General features: G+C 55.7%; 6 protein-coding genes and 1 non-coding gene across 7 annotated transcripts; 6 read left to right on the top strand and 1 right to left on the bottom strand.

Annotated features, from left to right (window-relative positions):
- Nucleotides 1-19: 19 nt before the first annotated feature.
- On the top strand, nucleotides 20-1535 carry CYC3 (Holocytochrome-c synthase). The gene is made up of 3 exons (XM_047990192.1): nucleotides 20-279; nucleotides 334-941; nucleotides 1003-1535. Exons 1-3 carry the CDS (start codon nucleotides 193-195, stop codon nucleotides 1283-1285), a joined length of 978 nt encoding a protein of 325 aa, XP_047846199.1. The 5' UTR covers nucleotides 20-192; the 3' UTR covers nucleotides 1286-1535.
- A 299-nt stretch (nucleotides 1536-1834) lies between these two features.
- On the top strand, nucleotides 1835-3709 carry JDV02_008580 (uncharacterized protein). The gene has a single exon (XM_047990191.1). It carries the CDS (start codon nucleotides 1901-1903, stop codon nucleotides 3605-3607), a length of 1707 nt encoding a protein of 568 aa, XP_047846198.1. The 5' UTR covers nucleotides 1835-1900; the 3' UTR covers nucleotides 3608-3709.
- A 620-nt stretch (nucleotides 3710-4329) lies between these two features.
- JDV02_008579 lies at nucleotides 4330-4421 on the top strand. Its single transcript has one exon. It is a non-coding gene; the product is annotated as a tRNA-Ala (tRNA).
- A 2883-nt stretch (nucleotides 4422-7304) lies between these two features.
- On the bottom strand, nucleotides 7305-8994 carry JDV02_008578 (uncharacterized protein). Its single transcript, XM_047990190.1, has 2 exons — nucleotides 8676-8994; nucleotides 7305-8620 (listed from the first exon to the last, which is right to left on the bottom strand). Exons 1-2 carry the CDS (start codon nucleotides 8862-8864, stop codon nucleotides 7430-7432), a joined length of 1380 nt encoding a protein of 459 aa, XP_047846197.1. The 5' UTR covers nucleotides 8865-8994; the 3' UTR covers nucleotides 7305-7429.
- A 165-nt stretch (nucleotides 8995-9159) lies between these two features.
- JDV02_008577 (uncharacterized protein) lies at nucleotides 9160-10569 on the top strand. The gene is made up of 4 exons (XM_047990189.1): nucleotides 9160-9368; nucleotides 9426-9975; nucleotides 10060-10082; nucleotides 10161-10569. Exons 1-4 carry the CDS (start codon nucleotides 9278-9280, stop codon nucleotides 10385-10387), a joined length of 891 nt encoding a protein of 296 aa, XP_047846196.1. The 5' UTR covers nucleotides 9160-9277; the 3' UTR covers nucleotides 10388-10569.
- Nucleotides 10570-12611: 2042 nt separating this feature from the next.
- Nucleotides 12612-15429, top strand: MIC33 (Putative mitochondrial 2-oxoglutarate/malate carrier protein). The gene is made up of 3 exons (XM_047990188.1): nucleotides 12612-13319; nucleotides 13750-14801; nucleotides 14856-15429. Exons 2-3 carry the CDS (start codon nucleotides 13852-13854, stop codon nucleotides 14902-14904), a joined length of 999 nt encoding a protein of 332 aa, XP_047846195.1. The 5' UTR covers nucleotides 12612-13319; nucleotides 13750-13851; the 3' UTR covers nucleotides 14905-15429.
- A 219-nt stretch (nucleotides 15430-15648) lies between these two features.
- Nucleotides 15649-18561, top strand: JDV02_008575 (uncharacterized protein). Its single transcript, XM_047990187.1, has 2 exons — nucleotides 15649-16501; nucleotides 16557-18561. Exons 1-2 carry the CDS (start codon nucleotides 15698-15700, stop codon nucleotides 18237-18239), a joined length of 2487 nt encoding a protein of 828 aa, XP_047846194.1. The 5' UTR covers nucleotides 15649-15697; the 3' UTR covers nucleotides 18240-18561.
- Nucleotides 18562-20127: the final 1566 nt, after the last annotated feature.

The raw sequence follows: 20127 nt of genomic DNA, 5'->3' as shown, positions 1-20127 counted from the left end.
CGGAGTTGGTCATCGCCCAAAAAAAAAATCTTTGGCGTGGCGCGCGACCTGGAGGCCCGGCTTGTCCCGGACAAATATGCGATAAGACTTCGGATTTTGCGAATCATCACACCTCCAACCAGCAGCACAATCGACCTCAGAATCGAGCCCCTAAACTACTCCATCTCGAAACACATATACTCAGTACCTAAAATGGGTTGGTTCTGGGCCGACAGTTCCCCAGTTGTCGTGCACACATCGAGCGGCCATCCTCCCGTCGCCACCAACCAAGCGCCTCCGGTGAGTCTCAAGTTATACCTTCCAGCAGGTCTGTATACTCATACCAGGCTACAGAGTGGATGTCCAATGCACAAGAAATCCCTCGATGCGCTGAATCCAAACGAAACGAGGGCCGCCGAAAGCAACTCGGCATCGAGCTGCCCCGTGCCTCACGCGTCGCGTGGCGCGGAAGAACAGCCCAAATCGATTCTTTCGCAGCTCAACCCCCTCAACTACATGTTCCCCGACCTCTCTCAGAAACCCGCCCCTAACCAAGCCATTGCGCTACCGACGAGTCGCGAGGAGTCCACGATACCAAAGGGCTCAGGCGACGGCACATGGGAGTACCCTTCTCCACAGCAAATGTACAATGCCCTGCTTCGCAAAGGCTACACCGATACAGATGTTACCGCTGTAGAATCTATGGTGTCAGTACACAATTTCCTGAACGAAGGTGCGTGGGCGGAGATTGTCGGATGGGAGCAGCGCTTCGCGCGAGGACTATACAAGGGGTGGCAAATATGCAGAAGGGGAGAGGCCCATACGCCAGAAGAGTTGGAGCGGCACTGGGACGGGACCGAGAGCCCTCCAACCCTTGTTCGATTCCAAGGGCGCCCGAAGGATTTGACGCCCAAGGCCACCATGCTTCAAGTCTTGGGCTGGATCTACCCAGCCAAGTTTGGGTAAGTAACCTACTTTTCTATGGTACTACACTGTCGGACTGCCACTTAACTGTTGCTTCAGAACCGAACTCCCCTTCGACAGACACGACTGGTACGTTTCCCGTGACGTAAATGGTCAGAGACGAGAGATCCGTTACGTTATCGACTACTACTCCGGGGAGCCCGAGCCGACGGGTGAGCCGGTCTTCTACCTTGACGTACGTCCGGCTGCGACGCCTCTGGGTTCCGCGGAGCGCATCATTAGATGGGGAAGCGATGTGTGGTGGAAGGCCATTGGAGGCGACAAGCGGGAGCAAGACCCGCAGCCCTTCTTCCGCCACACTTCCTCGAAGCCGTGGGGTTGAGCTACACGGCCATGATTCTGTTCTTTTACAAATACCCCCCTCTAGCATATTCTGGGTGGCCTGTACTTTTATCTTTACGATCCCGACGTAACTGTACAGAAAGCGACATAATAATATAACGGCCATTGGGTCCATCGCACGGCCTGGCAAGAGACTTGGCTCTTATCAACCTCGATACCCTACAAACTTTTATAGCGATTGAACGTATTGCCCTTCAGTCGTATATGTCAATGACCACTCTTGGACCTGGTGTATTCATACGCATCTCTTCCTCTTGGCCAATGTCCGTTGCAGGTGATGTAGAGGCTGCATCACGCGACTGGACGCTAAGTCATTAGCACAATGAATAAACTACTGATACATTTGTCAATCACTTCGTACCGGACCGGATTAGATATGACCAAGTGTCTCATTTGAATATTCAGATTCAAGTCATTGGTCTAGGGTAGGCGCTTATTTTTTCCCGATTTGCGAGGACCCTGTATTTTCGCGGGACTAGCCTGACTGAGCTCCATCGAATTTCTTACCCGCTCTCCATTGCTCCTAGATTTTCCCACGACCACGACGTCGCCGAAAGCGTCGCCAAATCCGCTGACACTACCGTGACGATCGGACATGCCTGCCCAAGGGTATTCCGATCGATTGGATGAAGCTGCAGGGGCTTCAATAGACAGCGGTAGCGAGTACGTGCGACTGCACATAACTCCATTCGATTCTGAGCTCTTCAACATCATCATTCCGGCTTCGACGCTTCCTGCCGCCCGCAACGTCTCCTACCACACAATCGACACATTTCCCGAGAAGCGATTCGGCTTCGTGGAGCTGCCAGAGACGCACGCCGAGAAGCTCAAGAAGAAGCTGAACGGGTCGGTGCTCAGAGGCTCCAAGATTCGAATCGAGAAGGCCCGGCCAGCGAAGCAAATGGAGCCCGCGATCCAGACAGAGACGCCGGTGAAGAAGCGAAAGAAGGCTAGCGATGGTTTGGAAAAGCCCAGCAAGCGCAAACGCGACCTAGACGTCATGGAAGGCATCACGCTCCGAGACCGAAAAGTCAAGCGTGGATGGACCGAGTCAGTGGAAGAGAAGAAGAAGAGCAAGAGCAAGAAGACCAAGGACAGGGAGAGCAAGGATAAAGTTGAGAAGCGGAAGCGACCGAAATCTAAATACACGGACCAGGAGGAGTGCCTTCTCAAAGTCAAGGTGCCACCCAACGCCATGGCGAATCTGCTGCAAGACGCACAGAAGAAAAAGAGGAAGAGAGGAAATGCGCGCGAAATCACGGTCCACGAATTCGAGAAGACGACAAAGTTTCCGAGCTTCCTGAAGAGTTCCGTGCCGGCGTCCGGCGGGAAAAAAGCCACTGACTACATTGATGGCAAAGGATGGGTCGATGAGGACGGCAATATCGTCGAAGCGGTCAAGACAAGCGCCCAAAGTACTCGGCCCAAAGGACAGGCGGCACAAGAGAAGACCGTCGACATGGAACAGGGGAGAGAAAGCGAGAGTGATGATGATGATGACGACGACGACGACGACGACAGCACCAGCAGCAGTGGATCCTCGTCTGAAGAAGACGACGATTCTGATCTGGAGGTGCCGGCCAAGAAGCAAGATGCGATGTTAGACCTTAATCCGAAACCCCGACCTGCATCAAGGACAAGTTCCGATACATCGTCGTCTTCAGGTCAGGAAAGTGAGGATGACAAGCCCACGACCGGAACGGCAACGCTCGAGTCACCTGTACAGGCAAGGCTGGCGCCTGCAGTCAAGACTGAAAATGGGAGACCTCAGTCTTCCAGCTCGTCGAAGAGCCTCACCATCAAGATACCGGCACCGGGAACGCCTGCTGCAAAGGTTCATCCGCTGGAAGCCTTGTACAAGCGACAAAAGCCCGGTGAAGGCCCCCTCGAGGTACCTACTGATGCCGAGCCCTTCAGCTTCTTTAGCGGAGGGAACGATGAGGATATCGAGGAGGAAGAAAGTCACCACGGCGACCGACCAGCCGCCATACCGATGACGCCGTTCACGAAACAGGACTTTGAGCGACGAAACATTCGCAGCGCGGCTCCGACGCCAGACACCGCTCACCCGTCACGCGCGAAGAACTTTTGGGCGCCAGCAGAGGAGGAAGAGGAAGACATCGCAGATGGGGACGAGGACGAAGACGCAGCGCAGCGGCAAGGAACTGAGAAGAGCGACTTTCAAACATGGTTCTGGGAGAACCGTGGAGATCTCAACAGGTCCTGGATGTCGCGCAGGAAGATGGCGTCCAAGGAGAAAAGACACCGGGAGAATAAAGCTAGGGCATCTAAAGCTATATAGATGCTGCTCACCGGAACAACAGCATTGAATCTAGCGTGGAGAACATATCATTTCTTTCATTCGCTCTTTTGCACTTCCACGGTTCAATTGACACACCTTTTGAGCTGCCGTCGCAAGATTGATATCGGTCTATGCGTTCGTTACAATCGCACTACCTTAGCAGTTGAGCTCCTGCCGTGACAGCATTGTATGTACTGACAAAAGGGGCAAGGGCGCACAGCTCATGGAGAGACCTTCTTAATGGGCTATGAATGGAGAAAGAAGAGCTATATAGGTGGCCGAGCGAGAGAGAGAGCAGTGAAAGAGCCGGCCGACTGGAAGGCTGACCCACAACCAATCCATCCCAGCAATGACAAAGTCGAGCTTCGCTCTGGTCCCCCTTGGCCCGCTCAACATCGCACTGCCAAGAAGAGACGCGCCTTCAACCTAAACCGAATAAGGAGGTTCCCTACCATGAAGAAGAATAAGGCAAATTTCTGGAAAATCCATTCATTGACGAAATGAAATCCTTTGCACATGCACACTTCATAGTTTCTCTACTAACGTCTGACGGGCCGGACAGGGCGTGTCTGCCACTGCCCACCGCTAGCAGCTCGCTCTTTTGGTGGATAATGGGTGGGCCTCACAGCCTGTGGAGCGGCTGGCAGCACGTCTCCATGATGGCGGGTCAGGTATTTCCGCACCGCATAAGCATCAATAAGCCCCAGCCATTCACAAGCAAGGGGCGTGTGGTCTAGTGGTATGGCGTCTGCTTCGCATTGGATTACCAACATGCGTCTGCTGAAGGTCCGGGGTTCAATTCCCCGCTCGTCCAATCTTTTTGTTGTTTCGGCAACTGTTCGTCTTCCTTTTTGGTCTCTTTAGCTCTTGGTGGGGAAGAGGAGTACGTTGCGGTGGCCGTGTTCAATTCTGAATCTGCAGTTGCCAACCGCTGCCTGCCGGAGAACTGATTCTGTCACCCGTATGATAACGCCTGGTACACTTGAGCTGCGAGTACTTTCTTACCACCATCAGAAATCGACACAAGCGAAGCGATGGTCGGGCAAGCCAATCAAGGTATTCTATAACTAGTCTAGCAAGAGTATACAAGGTGCGGCGGAACGTGATGTGTTTGTATCGTAGGGGAGAGGGTATCAAGCTGCTGGCACAATAGCTCTCGAGACGGAATCCATATCATTCTCATAAACATGCGGCCGGTTGTCCTCCGAGCAAGTGTCGTGTCGTTTGCGGGAAGCCACCATTGTGCTACCAGTCATTGCCTCGTATATTCCCGCGGGGTCCGGTTTCGGTGGTTCAGGCGTACGTTCCCTGATCAGACTATCGCGTGACCGGGGAACGGCTCTGGGATGTCCAGGCGCAACAGACAAGTTAGATGTCGCGGCAGTCCCAATACCGTCAAGACAGTCGTGTCTGTGAAACATCTTTTCGCCCCCTCGCTTGATCTTTTCGAAGATGCCTGGCAGTATGGTATCAACGGAGGCAGTCTCAGGGACCTTGAGTGCTGTCGCATGAGAACTTCGTCGTCTGTGAGATGCGGAACCAATGGAAGTTCCAATTCGCCTGTAGGAGCTGATGCCACTCGAGATCCCCTCCGTGACTCTGCGCTCAACCCAGGGAATGATTGGGTTGAATAGATCCTCGTGAAGCAGTGAACGATTGCGACACCATGTCGTAGGTACGGGCTCGTATACCTGTTGCGTGCTTATGGCAACGGGCTTTCCGCAGTGAGCATCCACGCCGAGCCGGTACAGATCTGTACAGGGAGTGCGGTCGAGCTGTTCCACCTCCATCGTTGGCGTCAGCCACTCGTTCGTGCAGTGTCGTGGCTGCAGCACAGGAAAGGACGTAATGTTTGAGGGGTAGCCAGTGGCCTCTGAGACGCCCCTAAACAGGCTACTGCTCCGTGAAGAGTCCCCTCCGAATGGGCTCACAAGTGTATTGTGAGGCCCAGCATGCGCTTCCGCACTAGCACTAGCTTGCACTCGTCGCCCTCCGTCTTGATTAGGCGGGATCGCAAGCAAGGCGGCGCTGCAGCGCGAGTTGCCTCGGAGCTGATCACGGAAATGGGGGTCGTCTTCCGTCCACACAATTTCGGCTACACTTCCCTGGGAGACAATAGTTGACACATCGTACTCGATATTCCTCGCGTCTCCGCGCTCGTAAGCCAGGCTGGTACTCGAAAAGGAGGTTTTGGGTAAGCTAAAAGTTGTCGCTGGTCCTGCAGGTGCCGAAATCCGCGGGCTGATGCGTTTTGTTCTTTCGTCCAACTTTGGTAGAGACGGTGACCCGGGAGGCTTTTCAGGGGCATTCTCAACATGTCGCAAAGAGTATACATCTCTGTTTGTCGACATATCTTCTGAGACAGTCGCTTCCACGGCTCCAGTCACATCGTCTTCGCTCAGGAGGTACATGCCTTTGCCTGTAGCCGCAAGAATCGCGATCTCGTCGATAATGCAGTGTTTAGCGCGGGATCGAGCTCGCTGTTGAAGCTGGCGACGCAACTCGACTGACAGGGCCTGTGAATTTGAATGGAAAGGAGGCTGCTGGGGAGCAATATCGCTTTGCTGGACCGAATTGCTAGAGTCCGTGGCTGCCGCCTGAGCCACCCGGCAGTTTTCGTCGCTGGTGACTGTAGCTGCAAACCCGCACCCGACACTCTTCAACGTGTCATCTTTCTCAGAAATTGACAGCAGGTAGGCCGCTTGACCCACGGCTTCTTGGTCATGTACCACTTTTACCGCCACGTGCTCGACCTCGTATGCCTCTGTCGACGGGCTTCTGGGTTTGTATAAATAGCATGCTGACGCGTTGTGACGGGGGTTGAAGATGTAGACGGCCTCATCTTGCAAACTTTGCGGCGTTGAGTAGTCATTGTCGGTACCGGACGTCAACGGCTCCACGCTCGGTGTCGATGTACTCGGCGATAGTCGTTGAGCCGCAGATGCAGCAGCTCTGGAAAGCTCATTCATCAGGCGAAAGGCCTGGAAGGTAATGCTTGATTTGACAGAGCCAAGTTCCTGCTTGTGGCAATTACCATCGCTCTCTGTAATTTGTTTCTCGATGACTCTGGTCTGACCTGTTTTGTGACTGTGACTGGTCTCTGGTAATGATCCAGACTGATTGGTGCCCAGAACGCATGTATCTGAACCATCATACGATTGAGTGTGTCCCGGTTCGAGACATGTTGATTGCGTAATTGCACCGGTCTTCCGAAGGCTTGGACGATCTTCTCCCGTGATGCTGCTGGCTGCTTCACAATTCAAAGGAGCCGAGGTACGCCCATGGAACCCCAGGGGAGCAGTGTCATCCGCGCGGCATAGATTTCGATCGCCGGGAGCGTGGACCTCGGGCGCCATATGATCAGACGACTCGCAGAGAAGGCTTGACTAGCAGCAGGGATTTGGAGACAGTCAGAGGATCGCGAACTGTGGCAAAGGTATGAGAGCGGCCGAGGATACTTCGGAATAGAGTCGGGACTGAGGATGTCGGAGTGAGGCCAAAGCAACAGGGAATCGAACCGAGAAGTCAAGCGCTTATTTTAAGGATATAAAACGACGATTCGGAGATCGAAACAAACTCCTATCCTTGATGGTGTACTTGGCAGCTGGTTGACGCTGCATGGTCCCGTCTCGTCTGCGCTTTCCAAAACATCACATGGCGGGCCAGCGAGGCAAGAACATAAAGATGGCCAAATGGGCAGGAAGGAACTGGGGCAATTATGCAGCAGGTACCAGTAGCTTGAGCCTGTCGCGCACAAGCACAAGGGACATGGCAACAATGGCGAATCCATTCGCGACTTATGCGCTTCGTAGCAACCAGAATCTAATCGAACACCACCTTCTGCCCAGCAAAGGCGACTGCCTTTTGTGATTCTTGCGCCTTCTTCTTCGCTGCCCAGCTGGGATGCAGCGGGCCTTCGTCGTCCCTCGTTGTCTTCTTCGGATCTGATTTGGGCATGGGTCGGTTCACCGTGGCCGCACCCGCGAAGCCCGCATGTTTTCCTAGGGGATTGTGAATACCCTTCTTCCAAGGCGTCTTGCGCCCCTGATCGTCTCCGTCCACGGCGCCTCGTTTCATGTCCCAACCTGAGTCCCTACCGCCCTTCTTTGGGAGGTTCTGCAGATGTTTCGCGCCGGAACCGTACTTTTGTTCCCAGATGGCTTGCCTCGCTCGTTGGCCGCGCCGCTTCTTCGGCTTCGCTTCCTCAATATCCGAGGCCGATTCAGAGCCTGAGATATAGCCTCCCATAAGAGACGGGAGGAACGTAGAATCCCTAGCGGGGCCAGGCTGGCCGGATGCGGAATCTCCTTTCGGTTCTTTCTTCTTCTTCTTGAGGGGAGGCGAGGGCGATGGTGAACGTGATTGTTCCCCCGATACGATAGACTCTGCTTCCGACTCAACATCAGACGCAGAACCGGATAGCGAAATGTCGTCGAGGTTGGCCGTTTCTCTGCCTTTCAGGTGTGCAAATTTTGACAAGTCGAATTCTTCTTCATCGTCTTCATCTTCCGAGCTACCAAGAAGATCATCGTAGTGCGAGTATTGTGTTTCTTCGTCGGCTTCTGCATCGTTGTCTGGCGCCTCCACAGTCGGGCCAGGCTGATCGACGTCAGAGCCGAATCCCTCAAAGTCGGTTTCGTCATCGTCCTGGTAGGGCATCCCAGAGCTCTTCGATGTAGCCTCATCCGCCGGCTGGTGTTGCATCCGATCGGAGGGCTGCTCTTCCTGCTCCGCCCGCGCATCCTTCCTTACTCTTTTGCCTTTGGCAGGCGCTGGTACGTTGAGCACGCCGCAAACCGCCGCAATGGCTTGGTTGATTGCCCGTCTGACCGGCTCTCGGTTGTACAGAGCACTGGTGACATTGTGTAGGGCCACTCGCTCCGCCTCGGGCAGTTCGGGTTTGGATATCGCGGTTCGAAGTTCGTCCGGGAGATCGGCCGAGGTCGCGATGGACTTGACTTTGAGAAGCGACGATATCAAGTGCACACGGGCTGTGCGATGAAGGTCCAAGGACTATAAGGTAATTAGCAAGTCGGATTTTGGGCGAGGGTTGCCGGCGTGAACGCACCTTCAATGCTGCCACTTCCCGTTCTAATCGTTCCTGTTTATCGGGTTGCAGCCCATCCTCGCGCAGCCTCTTGCTGAGGCGCTGCCGCTCGAAGCCCTTGGAAGCCTTCAGCGCCTTTGACACCTCATTTTGATGGTTCTCAAGAACCGAGGCGAGACTTGTGTCGTTGTCTCGTTTTCGCTTGGGCATTTCGACTTGTCGCTGTACTTGGGTGAAGTTCTTGAAGCTAAATCTGCGATGGCTTGGGCTACCCGAACAATTTTAGCGCATACAGTCTGCGCCCTGAAGATGCACTGTGCACTCAAGTCCATACGCGACCAGAGGTTCCTGGGCAGATACAGTGCGAGAATGGAACTTGGACAATTACTGATCTCGTCGTGAGCAGGCATCGGCAATCGGGCCATTGTGGAGACGTGAAGACCGTCTCAGCGCGCGGGGAAAGAGATTCCTATTACCAGTACATTATGGCGCTATATGAGTGACGTGGCTCGTTCGTACTTCGTATATTCTTTCTTGTTTCTTTTTAACGTATATCGCCTGTCGTATCTCGCTCTTTGCAAGTGATTTTCTATTCATCGCCATTGTTGTACTGAAGTACGCAAATGTCTTCTCAAGCGAACGAGCCGGCGGAATCGGCGGGGTCGCTGTTCAATGTCAATGGCCTTGTTGCGCTGATAACTGGAGGAGGGTCTGGTACGTTGTTCGGGTCGTTCTGCGGCAAGACTTAGTACTTACATATTACACCAACAGGTATTGGTCTAATGATAGCCAAGGCACTGGCCAGCAACGGGGCCGCCAAGGTGTACATTGCAGGGAGGCGCTTAGACACTTTGCGACGAGCTGCCACCAGCATTGGGCCAAATGCAGCGGTCCTGCAGTGCGACGTGACGTCCAAGGAGAGTCTGAAGGCGGCAGTCGAGCATGTCGAGAACGACGCCGGGTATCTGAATCTGCTGGTCTGCAACTCGGGCATTTCTGGCCCACAGGTGACGAAAATAACGCCAGACATGTCGCTAGACCAATTTGCCGACGAGAACTTTGACGTTGAGACGTCCGAGTACACGGATACATTTGCAGTCAACACGACGGCTGTCTGGTACACGTCGATGGCGTTTCTAAAGCTATTGGGCAAGGGTAACGAGAAGAGAAACCTGCGCCAGTCATCGCAGATTGTTGTAGTCAGCTCCATTGCCGGGTTCAACAAGAAACAGACGGGAGGCTATGCCTACGGCCAGTCCAAGGCAGCGGCCACCCACGCCACCAAAATGCTGTCGGTCGCGCTCTCGCAGTGGCATATCAGGCAAGTCATATACCATCTGACCCTAGAAACCGCGGTCCCACTCTACAGCAAGTATCTGACCATTGTTGGTTTACCACGCCGCAGGGCCAACTGCATCGCTCCTGGAAGTGAGTTCCCCACCAAGCTGTGCTCAAGGGCTCAACTCAGATTGGAGCGCCCTTTGCTAACGCTTGAAACAACACCAGTATTCCCGAGCGAAATGACGGATTCCGTCATCAAATCGTTCAAGGAAGACTCCACAGGGCAATACATTGATGTGCCTGAGAGCGTAGTGCCACTGGGAAGGCTGGGAGCTACAACAGACATGGCAGGAACGGTGCTATACCTTGCATCAGTGGCAGGGGCCTACTGCAATGGCGTCGCAGTTGTGCTGGACGGTGGCAGACTGGGAACGTTCCCTTCGGTCAACTGAAGTCATCAGTGGGCCGGACAGAGCAGAAGTGATCGTGGTGCTAGTGCCAGCCAGGTTAGGCCTCCATTGACAGGACAAAAATTGTGTAAAAGCGGTTGGGTAAGAGCAAGGCCGAATTAATAATGGACTTGATATCCCAGCTCGGCCCAAAGCTCATTCATCATCGATACGTACCACGTGGGTTCCGACGAGGCAGCGCTGTGGGCGGTCCGGAGCTTGGCGGCTACAGGCGGAGCCCGGCCGTCGGAGATCCGACGATGTTGGATCGGCCACCGGCGGCCTCGCCGCCCTCTGCCGGTGAGATTCCCCTGACCAAACACAAAGAAAAACGAAGCACTCCCGGCACCGTTTCCTACCGCTGGCCACCTGCGAGATCGGAAGGCACAGCCTGGAGCAATCCCAGCTAGCTGGACCCCGGCTCGCTACGATTGATGGCCGTGTGGTCGCAACCCGGTGCAGGATTGACACCACCCCTGTGAGTTTGCTCTCGTCCGGGAATGACACGGTCGAATGGCGGCAGTCCAATCGCCAATATTCTGTTGGGAGACGCCATGTCAAATCCCGAGGATGTTTGTCGTAAAACGTCGGGTGTTTTCGGCCGGGCGCTCCTCATCCATGGGAGCCAAACAGCGGCATTGTTTCTCGCTGGCTGAGGTGAGCCTTGGACAGCCATGATGCCAATATTAAGCGTCCTGTGCATCAATGATGTCCTTCAGCGACCACGAGGGTCGCCCCGGAGGCCTGTAACAACTCGAGTGTTGTGCCGAATAAGGAGAAACGTTGAACCTTTACCGAATATTACACTCACTCACACAGCACTACGTCGTCTACGCTTTTATTATCATCGGTCCATCGCTTCAAGATTGAGCTCTGGATGTCAGCCAAACATTTACAATCCATTCCGCCCCACCAAACTCACAATGTCCCTCCAGGGACGGCCAAAATGATTGTGAGGAGCCCCAGAGTCTGACTGACCAGTGGCAAGTGTCGCCCACATCTGCGCCTGTAGCTCTTCCTGCACATCGAGTGCGCCATGATGAATACGCCATCGCCCCAACCAATTTGTGTATTGGGCGCTGGTGGATCACGAGAAGGGCGATGATGTATTCAATTGCATTGCTTCGTACTTGGTACAATGCGTCGATGGCCGAGGCAGCATAGAAAGACCGCAGCAACACGTACATACCTACCCTCCCTCACTGGCCAAAGTCATGTTCGGGTCAGCTTACCTATCTTGCAACGATAGCCCAAGGATGGAGCTGGGGCTGGACCGAAGGCCTACGGGAAGCGTTTTAGGTTGGTCCGGGTACTAGATGGATCCACTGAGTGTAGGCCGCGGGCAGTGGATACGTAGGTACTACAGTACTGTCTACGTAGTGGGCGCGAAACCATGGTCGCAGGGTGCCAAACGGCTCTCGCATGACTGGCCCCCGCATTTGCTGCCATTCCGCACTTGCATCCACAGCTAATAATAAGCAAGGCACCTGGTCTGTGGGTTTGTTGAATAATGAATTGGCGTGAGCGCCAGGACCTGACGACGGCGCGAATCATCGAAAGCACAGCTCAAGTGATGTGCCGGGGACGGGAAGAACGGCCCACTTCAAAGGTTGCTGAACAGGTGGTGACCGACTCAAGCCGACCTCGCCCGGGGAGGTGCGCGAGCGATGCTGCACGGCGGGCTCGCCAGCAACAGACGCCCAGTGGTATGTCGGGGTTGCCATCGACGGGAGTGCTGATGGTGCCTTGTTGACGCCGCGAGGGTAACCTGTGAGGTGTGCCGCGTGCCTGACACACCTGGTGTGGGTGGTGTGCAAGGATGCGTCACAGCAACAGCTTGATGCGCGGCCCCCCTCAGGCAGGCAGGTGGTCGGCGAGGCACGGCACGTCTCGAACCAAGCCAGGGCGAGGATCGTAACTGCCTGTCATCGATCGTTTCGTCCAAGTCGCTGGATGTCCAGAGCTGTCACTTGTAGCCACCTCATCATCTGTATGTCGAGAAGACGAGCATGCTTCACATGTCACTTTCGCCTCACGTTGCTGTTGCACCACACAAGGGGAACATGGTACATTGGTAGATGGTGTGTTACGGTGGTGTCATCCAAGTCAGGCCTGAGATGGCATTTGGCAAGCGAAGCCACAAGGAGACGACGGCAGAAATGAGGGACACGACCCCGCACAGCTGGGACGCGAGTGTTGGCGAAGCATCTCGGGCTGTGTGTCAGGCGCGACCAGCCCGTTGAAAACAAGCTGGCTGTGACTGGTCGATGGGCCGTGATGGAGGGTGGTGTATGGGTGCCAGGCAAGCCGATCCTCCCTCTCCTCCGTACCAAGGTTGTTGGAACACCATAAGTATCAACGCCTCTGCCGTTTTCTCCAGCATTTCCCCGTCTTGCCGACTCCCGCTCACGCGCCGCGACTTGACAATTCCCCCACCGTGCCTGGTCGGCTTGGTGTCTGTGGCCGAACCTTCATCACCCATCCGAACAGCCGTCGCCGCCATTTAGAGTTTTGGCTGTCGACTTACACCAGCGCCGCAGAAGTCTCTCTGACCCATCAGACAACTGTCATCACATCCATCCTTGGTCTTTAAAACCTCGCGTCGCCCGCATCCTCGCAGCAACCTCCTCCTCCTCCTGATCTCTCGTCCTCGTATTGCCAGCGTCGTGCGGTTGTTCGAGCTTCCGCGCGCGCGCGCCTTCTTCAGACGGCAGGACACCAACTCGGCGTGGCAACTACGACCGTGTGACCCCGCAGCGCAACTGCCTCGGGGGTGTACTCGACCCCGCTCACAAGATCCCGAACCCTCTTGCCAGATCCCGAACCCCGTCCGTCGACTCTGTCGCTCGTCCATAGTCGCCAGCAATTCCTTCAACGACTTCTTCGCGTTTACAAGCCCGACAAATCTGTCGTCATTGTGTGGTCGCTGTTTTTGGTGAGTTTCTCCATCCCCGTCACTTTCCTGCTTGGCCTGGTCCAGTCCCCGGTCTCGACCAATCTCCGCAGGCGGGCGGAGTCGCGGTGGGAATCCCCCCCCAGCTGGCGTCGTGGGGCCGAGCTCCCTGGACTTCCCGAGCGGGCCTCGACGGCTGTGGGCCATGCACGGCTTGGAGGCCCCTGCCGACTTTCGCCCTCGACTCCCGGTCCCGCGTGGACGTCCGGCCGTGTTCGCTCGGGCGGCGTGCGAGGCTGCGTCGAACGCAGCGTTCCGAATGCTAGCCGGGGGTTGCGTCTCGAGCGCCTCGTTCCGCGGCATTTCCGTTAGCCCGGAGAATCTCGCGACATGTTCACTCGCGCATCGGATTCGTCGTCATGCTTTAGCCGCTTAGAGGTTGAGCTTATGCTGACACGATCAATGCACGTAGCTTCCTTAGACGTCCAGCGAAAACCAGCGCCGTACGCGTTCGTGAGCAGACACGGATCAAATCTAAACCAGCCGCTGGAACCCGCGTGAACCGCAAGCCACGATGACCGGCAGTCTCAAACAAGCCGCTGAATCGGCTCGGAACAAGACCACCGAAGTCATGAATGCCGCAAAGGGGGATGGCGTCGCCGTCGCCAATGATGTTCTACACACACCATTTATGAGAGCCGCGCTGCCGTTCATCAATGGTGGCATCAGTGGCATGGTGGCTACCACGGTAATCCAACCCGTTGACATGGTCAAAGTGCGCATTCAACTTGCGGGCGAGGGAACGTCTACGGGTCCGAAACCCACACCTCTGTCCGTCACTCGCCAAATCATCTCGAGCGGCAAGGTCCTGGATTTGTACACGGGACTGTCTGCTGGCCTGCTCCGCCAGGCTGTATATACCACGGCCCGCTTGGGTCTCTTCGACACCATCATGGGCCGATTGACGGCGAGGGCGAAAGCCCAGGACAGGAGCATTGGCTTCCGTGAGCGCGCGACAGCGGGCCTTACCGCTGGCGGCATCGCCGCCATGATCGGGAACCCAGCTGACCTCGCCCTCATCCGTATGCAAAGCGACGGACTGAAGCCACTAGCTGAGCGAAAGAACTACAAGTCCGTCATAGACGCACTTGGATCGATCGCCAAAAGCGAAGGTGTGGGTGCGCTCTGGTCCGGCGCGGCGCCGACCGTTGTGCGTGCCATGGCACTCAATTTTGGCCAGCTTGCCTTCTTCAGTGAGGCCAAGGTGCAACTTAAACAGAAGACGGACTTGTCCGCTCGCTCGCAGACCCTGACTGCAAGCGCGATAGCTGGCTTCTTTGCCAGCTTCTTCAGCTTGCCTTTCGACTTTGTCAAAACTCGCCTTCAGAAGCAGCAGAAAGGACCCGACGGAAAGCTACCTTACAAGGGCATGGCTGACTGCTTCGCCAAAGTCGCCAAGCAAGAAGGGATTCTGCGGTTCTATCGTGGCTTCAGTACATACTATGTTCGAATTGCTCCGCATGCGTGAGTGCCCCAAGACCAAGGCGAGCTTCTCAGCATCTGACTGACGGTATTTAGGATGGTGACACTGATTGTCGCTGATTACTTGGGCTGGTTGACCAAATAAGCGATGGGCGCTGTGCTCACATTGTCATGGCGTTATTCAGCCGGTAATTCTGAATGGCCGGTGTCAGGATTGAACGCGGTATACCAACAGTGCTGCCTGTCTGGGGAATTTCAATCAAATTCGTTTCCTTTGTCTGCGTAATTCACGTGGAGACAGTGTCAATTGAGATAGAAGTACCCTCGTCGAGTGCGTTTGATATCACATCCGATCGTTGCGGGATGACTCTCTCAGAGTGAGTAGAGAGATGAGACGGGAAAAGAGATTTGCACACAAGAGTGGGTTGGTGGGGGCCGTGGACTGACCGTCCCCCACGCCGACGCGCCAGGCTCCGTTTGACGAATTCGAATAAATGATGGATATAGCATACGACGGGTGTAATCAATGCGCAGCCCGATGGTCTTTGCCTGAATCGATCACTATGCATCGAACGCCGATTACGAAGGAAGAAGTCGGCAAGAGTCAAGCGAGGGCGATCAACGGCATGTCCCAATTGCGACCTGCCTGCCTTATTGAGCAATGAGCAGTAATAAACAGCTCAGCTTGAACCGTGTTCCTTTATGACTTGATAATCGAAGATGATTGAGCTCATTGTATATTCATCATCGATCCTGCTATTGTTTTGGAATTGGCCCGGATCGTTCATGGCTGGACCCCTCCCATGTCTCCAGCGCACGTGACTTCGCGCATCACCAGGCATGACGCAACCGCCTTCTCGTGATCCAGGCGTGCCCGTGAATCTGGATAATCAACGATCCCACCTTCCGTCCTGGCAACGCTCGATCGACATGTAAGCATGGTCGCGAAAGGACGTAAGGCGACCAGCCGGAGCACTGCCCGACTGGGGCCGAGCGGCGGCAATGAAGAGCGCGACATTTACCAGCAGATGCTGGCAGAGGCTGGTGTTTCTGCACATGAGGATGTTTCCTCCGAACCGCCTCTGAAACGGCGAAGAAGAACGGCAAACCACGAAGATGAAAAGGTTTTGGACTCCGGGGCTTCAACTCATGCAAAAGCCCAGGCGGCTGATGGATCCGCAAGTGAAGATGAAGATGAAGACGTGGAATTCCAGGACGTGGTCATCCCAGAACCTACGCTGCAGACACTGGAGCTGGACACGGATGAAGAGGATGAGGATGACGAAGACGAGGATGAAAGGAATTTTGAGGACATGGACTTTGCGAAGCCGCTGGGCGACGCAAAACCCGCCGAACCAGCTTCTTTGGAACTCAACCTCACGGCGCAGCAGTCCGCCACGATGCCAGGCAGGGCCAGAGAGAGACGCAAGCCCATCACCAGGGAGGAAAAAGAGCGCCGCATTCAAATCCATCAAGTCCATCTCTTATGTCTCCTTTCTCACGTCTCGCGCCGCAACCGCTGGTGCAACGACACCAAAGTTCAGGAGTCTCTGCGCCCGCATCTTGATGCGAAGACGATCAATTACCTCAACCCAGGATCCAATCTGTCGCAGTTTGGCCAGGCGGAGAGCTTGAAGAATGGGCTCAAGCAGGCAGGAATCATGTGGGAGAATAAGTTTCAGATCAAAGAGAGAGGGTTACGACGTGCTCTATGGGCAGAGGATCCAGCCCAACTTCAAGATGTGAGTCCTTCTAGCCCGACGTTTGAGTGGGCGAGTACTCACACATGCGCAAAAGTATGAGCCTCCAAGTGACATGGATTCGTGCCTAGACCGCAAAGACTTTCAGAAGATGGCGAGAAATCTGCAGGGCTCGCGTGATGTCGGCGCACAGCTGTACTGCGCGCTGCTGAGGAGCATAGGCGTCCGGGCAAGGCTGGTCTGCTCACTTCAGCCGCTTTCTTTTCACTCGAGCGCGCCGTCGCTCCCGAAGCCCAAGAAGAACGCGACTCCCACGAAGTCATCGCACAAGGAGCGGGCTCGCGAGGCGCTCGCCAAGTATGAAGCTCTCGCCGAAAGCGCGAGTGCGGCATCCCCTAGCAGCGCAACTGCGCGTCGACGGCTGGGCCACCCCAACGCGACGGCATACAACTTTGCCCCGGTCCAGCCCCCTCCTGGGCAGAGTCGGGCTTTCGACGCCCCGATAAAAATTCGAGAGTCCCCGTACCCGGTGTACTGGGTCGAGGTCCTTGACGTTGGACATCAAAAGTGGCAACCCGTGGACCCCGTCGTACTACACACATTCTGGAAGCCCAAGGTCTTTGAGCCGCCCATTACGGACAAGGAAAACTGCCTCTCTTATGTGGTGGCGTTTGAGGCCGACGGGACGGCCCGAGACGTCACGCGGCGCTACGCGAAGGCATACACGGCCAAGACACGCAGGCTGCGCGTGGAGAGCGCACGCGACGACGGTGGGCAATGGTGGCAAAGGGTCATGAAACTCTACCGACCGATTAGGCGTACCGACCTCGACCAGATTGAGGAGACAGAGCTGGCTGCAGTGGAGGCAAGAGAGCCCATGCCACGCAACGTTCAGGACTTTAAGGATCACCCTGTATTTGCGCTGGAACGGCATCTCCGAAGGCACGAGGTCTTGGTGCCCGAGGCGAGGCCGTCCGGAACGGTCGCAACAGGCAGCCGGGGGCCCTTGGAGAAGATATTTCGTCGCAAAGACGTTCGCGTCGCAAAGAGCGCCGACAAGTGGTATCGCCTTGGTCGGGAGGTCAAGGCGAACGAGATTCCCGCCAAGTGGCTCCCGAAGAAGGCCCAGCCAGAGAACTCACGATACGACAAGGAAGACGCGCAGCCTGACGGCGACGTCGTGGGCATCCCTCTATACACACAGGATCAGACGGAACTCTACGAACCACCGCCCGTTCGCAATGGGCGTGTGCCGAAGAACAAGTTCGGAAATATCGAGGTCTACGTGCCCCACATGGTCCCGCGAGGGGCCGTCCATATCATTCACGAACATGCCACTCGCGCGGCCATCATTCTTGGGGTCGACTTCGCCCCGGCCCTGACGGGGTTCCAATTTAAGGGCCGACAGGGCACCGCGGTGCTGCACGGCATCGTCGTGGCGGCCGAGTTCGAAGAAGCAGTGCGGAATGTCATTGACGGCTTGGGCGACGTGCAGCAGGAGCTCGAGGACGAGCGCAGGAGGCTTGTCGCGCTCAGGATGTGGAGGAAGCTCCTCATGGGCCTGCGGATCCGTGAGAGGATCTGGAGTGGCGTAGACGAAGCGGAGAAGCGAGAGGCTGACAGACAGGCGGAGCTGGACGCCGGCGCCGGCGCCATGGCGGATGATGATGATGATGATGATGATGCCGCGGGTGAGAGCGACGCGACGGAGGAGTTTGACATGATTGTCAACAACGATGAGGATGATGATATGATGGCAGGTGGGTTTATCGTGGAGTAGTTGGTGGATAGATCCATCTGAGCACAGGGCCGCACAAGGTTTCAGGCGGGCCGTTCTGCGCCTTGTGTTTCATGTTTAGCTGGGTGTGCGCCTCGCAAGCTTGTCCGGGATTTACGCTTTGGTCCTGCCGGCAGTCCCATTCGAGTCGACGAATCCTTTTTATCTCGGCGGATCGCGGTGGCTCTTGCAGGGAAAATGGAGAGCGCGCGATGGAGGCGGAACCTACGAACCGCGGCTCGCTGGTTCATGTGACGATAGTACGTAGGTAGTAGTAGAGAGGCAGGGAAATAGATGCTTCATGTGAAGGTTATATGATTGCAGGAGTTCCGTGCGCGAAGTGCTGCCAGAGACGTTATCACAAGCTTCAACTGACAGGGGCAGTACCCTCGGATTATTGGATTGGAGTGTTGTTGGTTAGTTTGGGTCGAGTTGGAGAGATAGATAGGTACTCGCAGAGCCCAGCAGCTACTAGCTGCCCACCATGACACCAACAAGCCCCCCGCCCACCCGGACGTTGCACGAGGACGGGTGCAGCAGCGCAGTCTGCAGCATTCATTCAATAGTCTGGACGGTGCCTCCTGTCTGTCGTCTGCCTGAGGGACTGTTGTAGTAGTAGTTTCAACAAGGCCAGACTCAAGAGTGTCAATAAAAAAAAGGGGGGCAATTTTTATTTTTATTTTTATGTATGGCATTGATTGCAACAGGTTCGTCTTGTGCATACGAGGTGATGCAGCTCGGACGAACGCTGGGGGCTCCTCCGCGCACGGGGTCGAACCTACCCGAAGATCCGAATCCCGCGCGGGCGCCCGACGCATGAGTTGTGTAGAGGCAGGGCCGGCCAGGCCTGCCTGCCCGCCCTCTCCGCTTGAGCGAGCACTGCCCACCTACGCTACGCGTCCTGCCTGGCCAGTCAGTGCCCGCTGCCTGTCTGGATGCAGTTCGTTAAAGGCCTGCTGCCTGGTTCACGCACGCATGTACAAGACAAGGCGATTTATTTCCGCTTGGAAGTTTTTGCTGCCGGTAAAGGGTGTATGTACTGTCGCGTGCGTGTGATGGGCGGCGCGCCGGGCAGACCAGTATCCCCCGATTTGATATCCATGGAGCTCCCACGCCAGCCAGCTGGCCAGGGTGTCGCGGGCCGCCTCTTGTGTTACGATGCGGGTGGCGCATGGCGTTGTCTGAGTTTAAAAGGCCACCCCCAGGCGACTGCAGATTTCCGCCCCCACTCCGCCGCCCTCTTTTGGTGGGGTGGTAAAGGTAATACCACGAAGTAGGTATGTACGTACGTGCAGAGAGTGACTGTGAACCTGCAATGCCGATTCCCCAGTGACACTCGGCCCTTGATATAAGGCAGGGACGGGGACATCATACATGGTTGATATACCGGGACCGGGTGATGCGCAGGCGCAAACGGTACAATAACAGCTGCTGCTTATGATTCTTGTGCCACGGACGTGACTCAACCAACGACCGGGGTTATGCGGCGCACCTTTCCAGAATCCTATGCTGCTTGCTGGCGACCTCGGCCAAGTCCGCTTGGCCTTGTCATTACTCGGGTTTTTTCGACGTCGCATTTGATCGCATACGCTGACGCTCTGCAGCGGTGCTGCTCCCCGCCCCTCCTGCAGACCCACGTCAACTGCAAGTGCTCGGCGCCCCGTACTTCGTATGAGTCCTAACGTGTCAATGGGCTCTCACGACTCGACCTCTGCAGTGTAGTCCAACTACCTGTACTAAGGTACTGTACCTCTCAAGCGTCCACAGAGGGAGGGGAGGGGGGCCGTGGGTTCGGTGGCGCGGACTCCATTGCGTAATGCCCAGCGGAGCTAACGACACTTGCTCTTTTTTATCATGGCACAATAGCACAAGCTCGTGTTGCGACCTGCTA

The sequence above is a fragment of the Purpureocillium takamizusanense genome, chromosome 8 (assembly GCF_022605165.1).
Source record: "Purpureocillium takamizusanense chromosome 8, complete sequence".
Lineage (NCBI taxonomy): Eukaryota > Fungi > Ascomycota > Sordariomycetes > Hypocreales > Ophiocordycipitaceae > Purpureocillium > Purpureocillium takamizusanense.
Note: the sequence above shows the minus strand (reverse complement) of the source record. Positions and strands in the feature narration are given on the sequence as shown.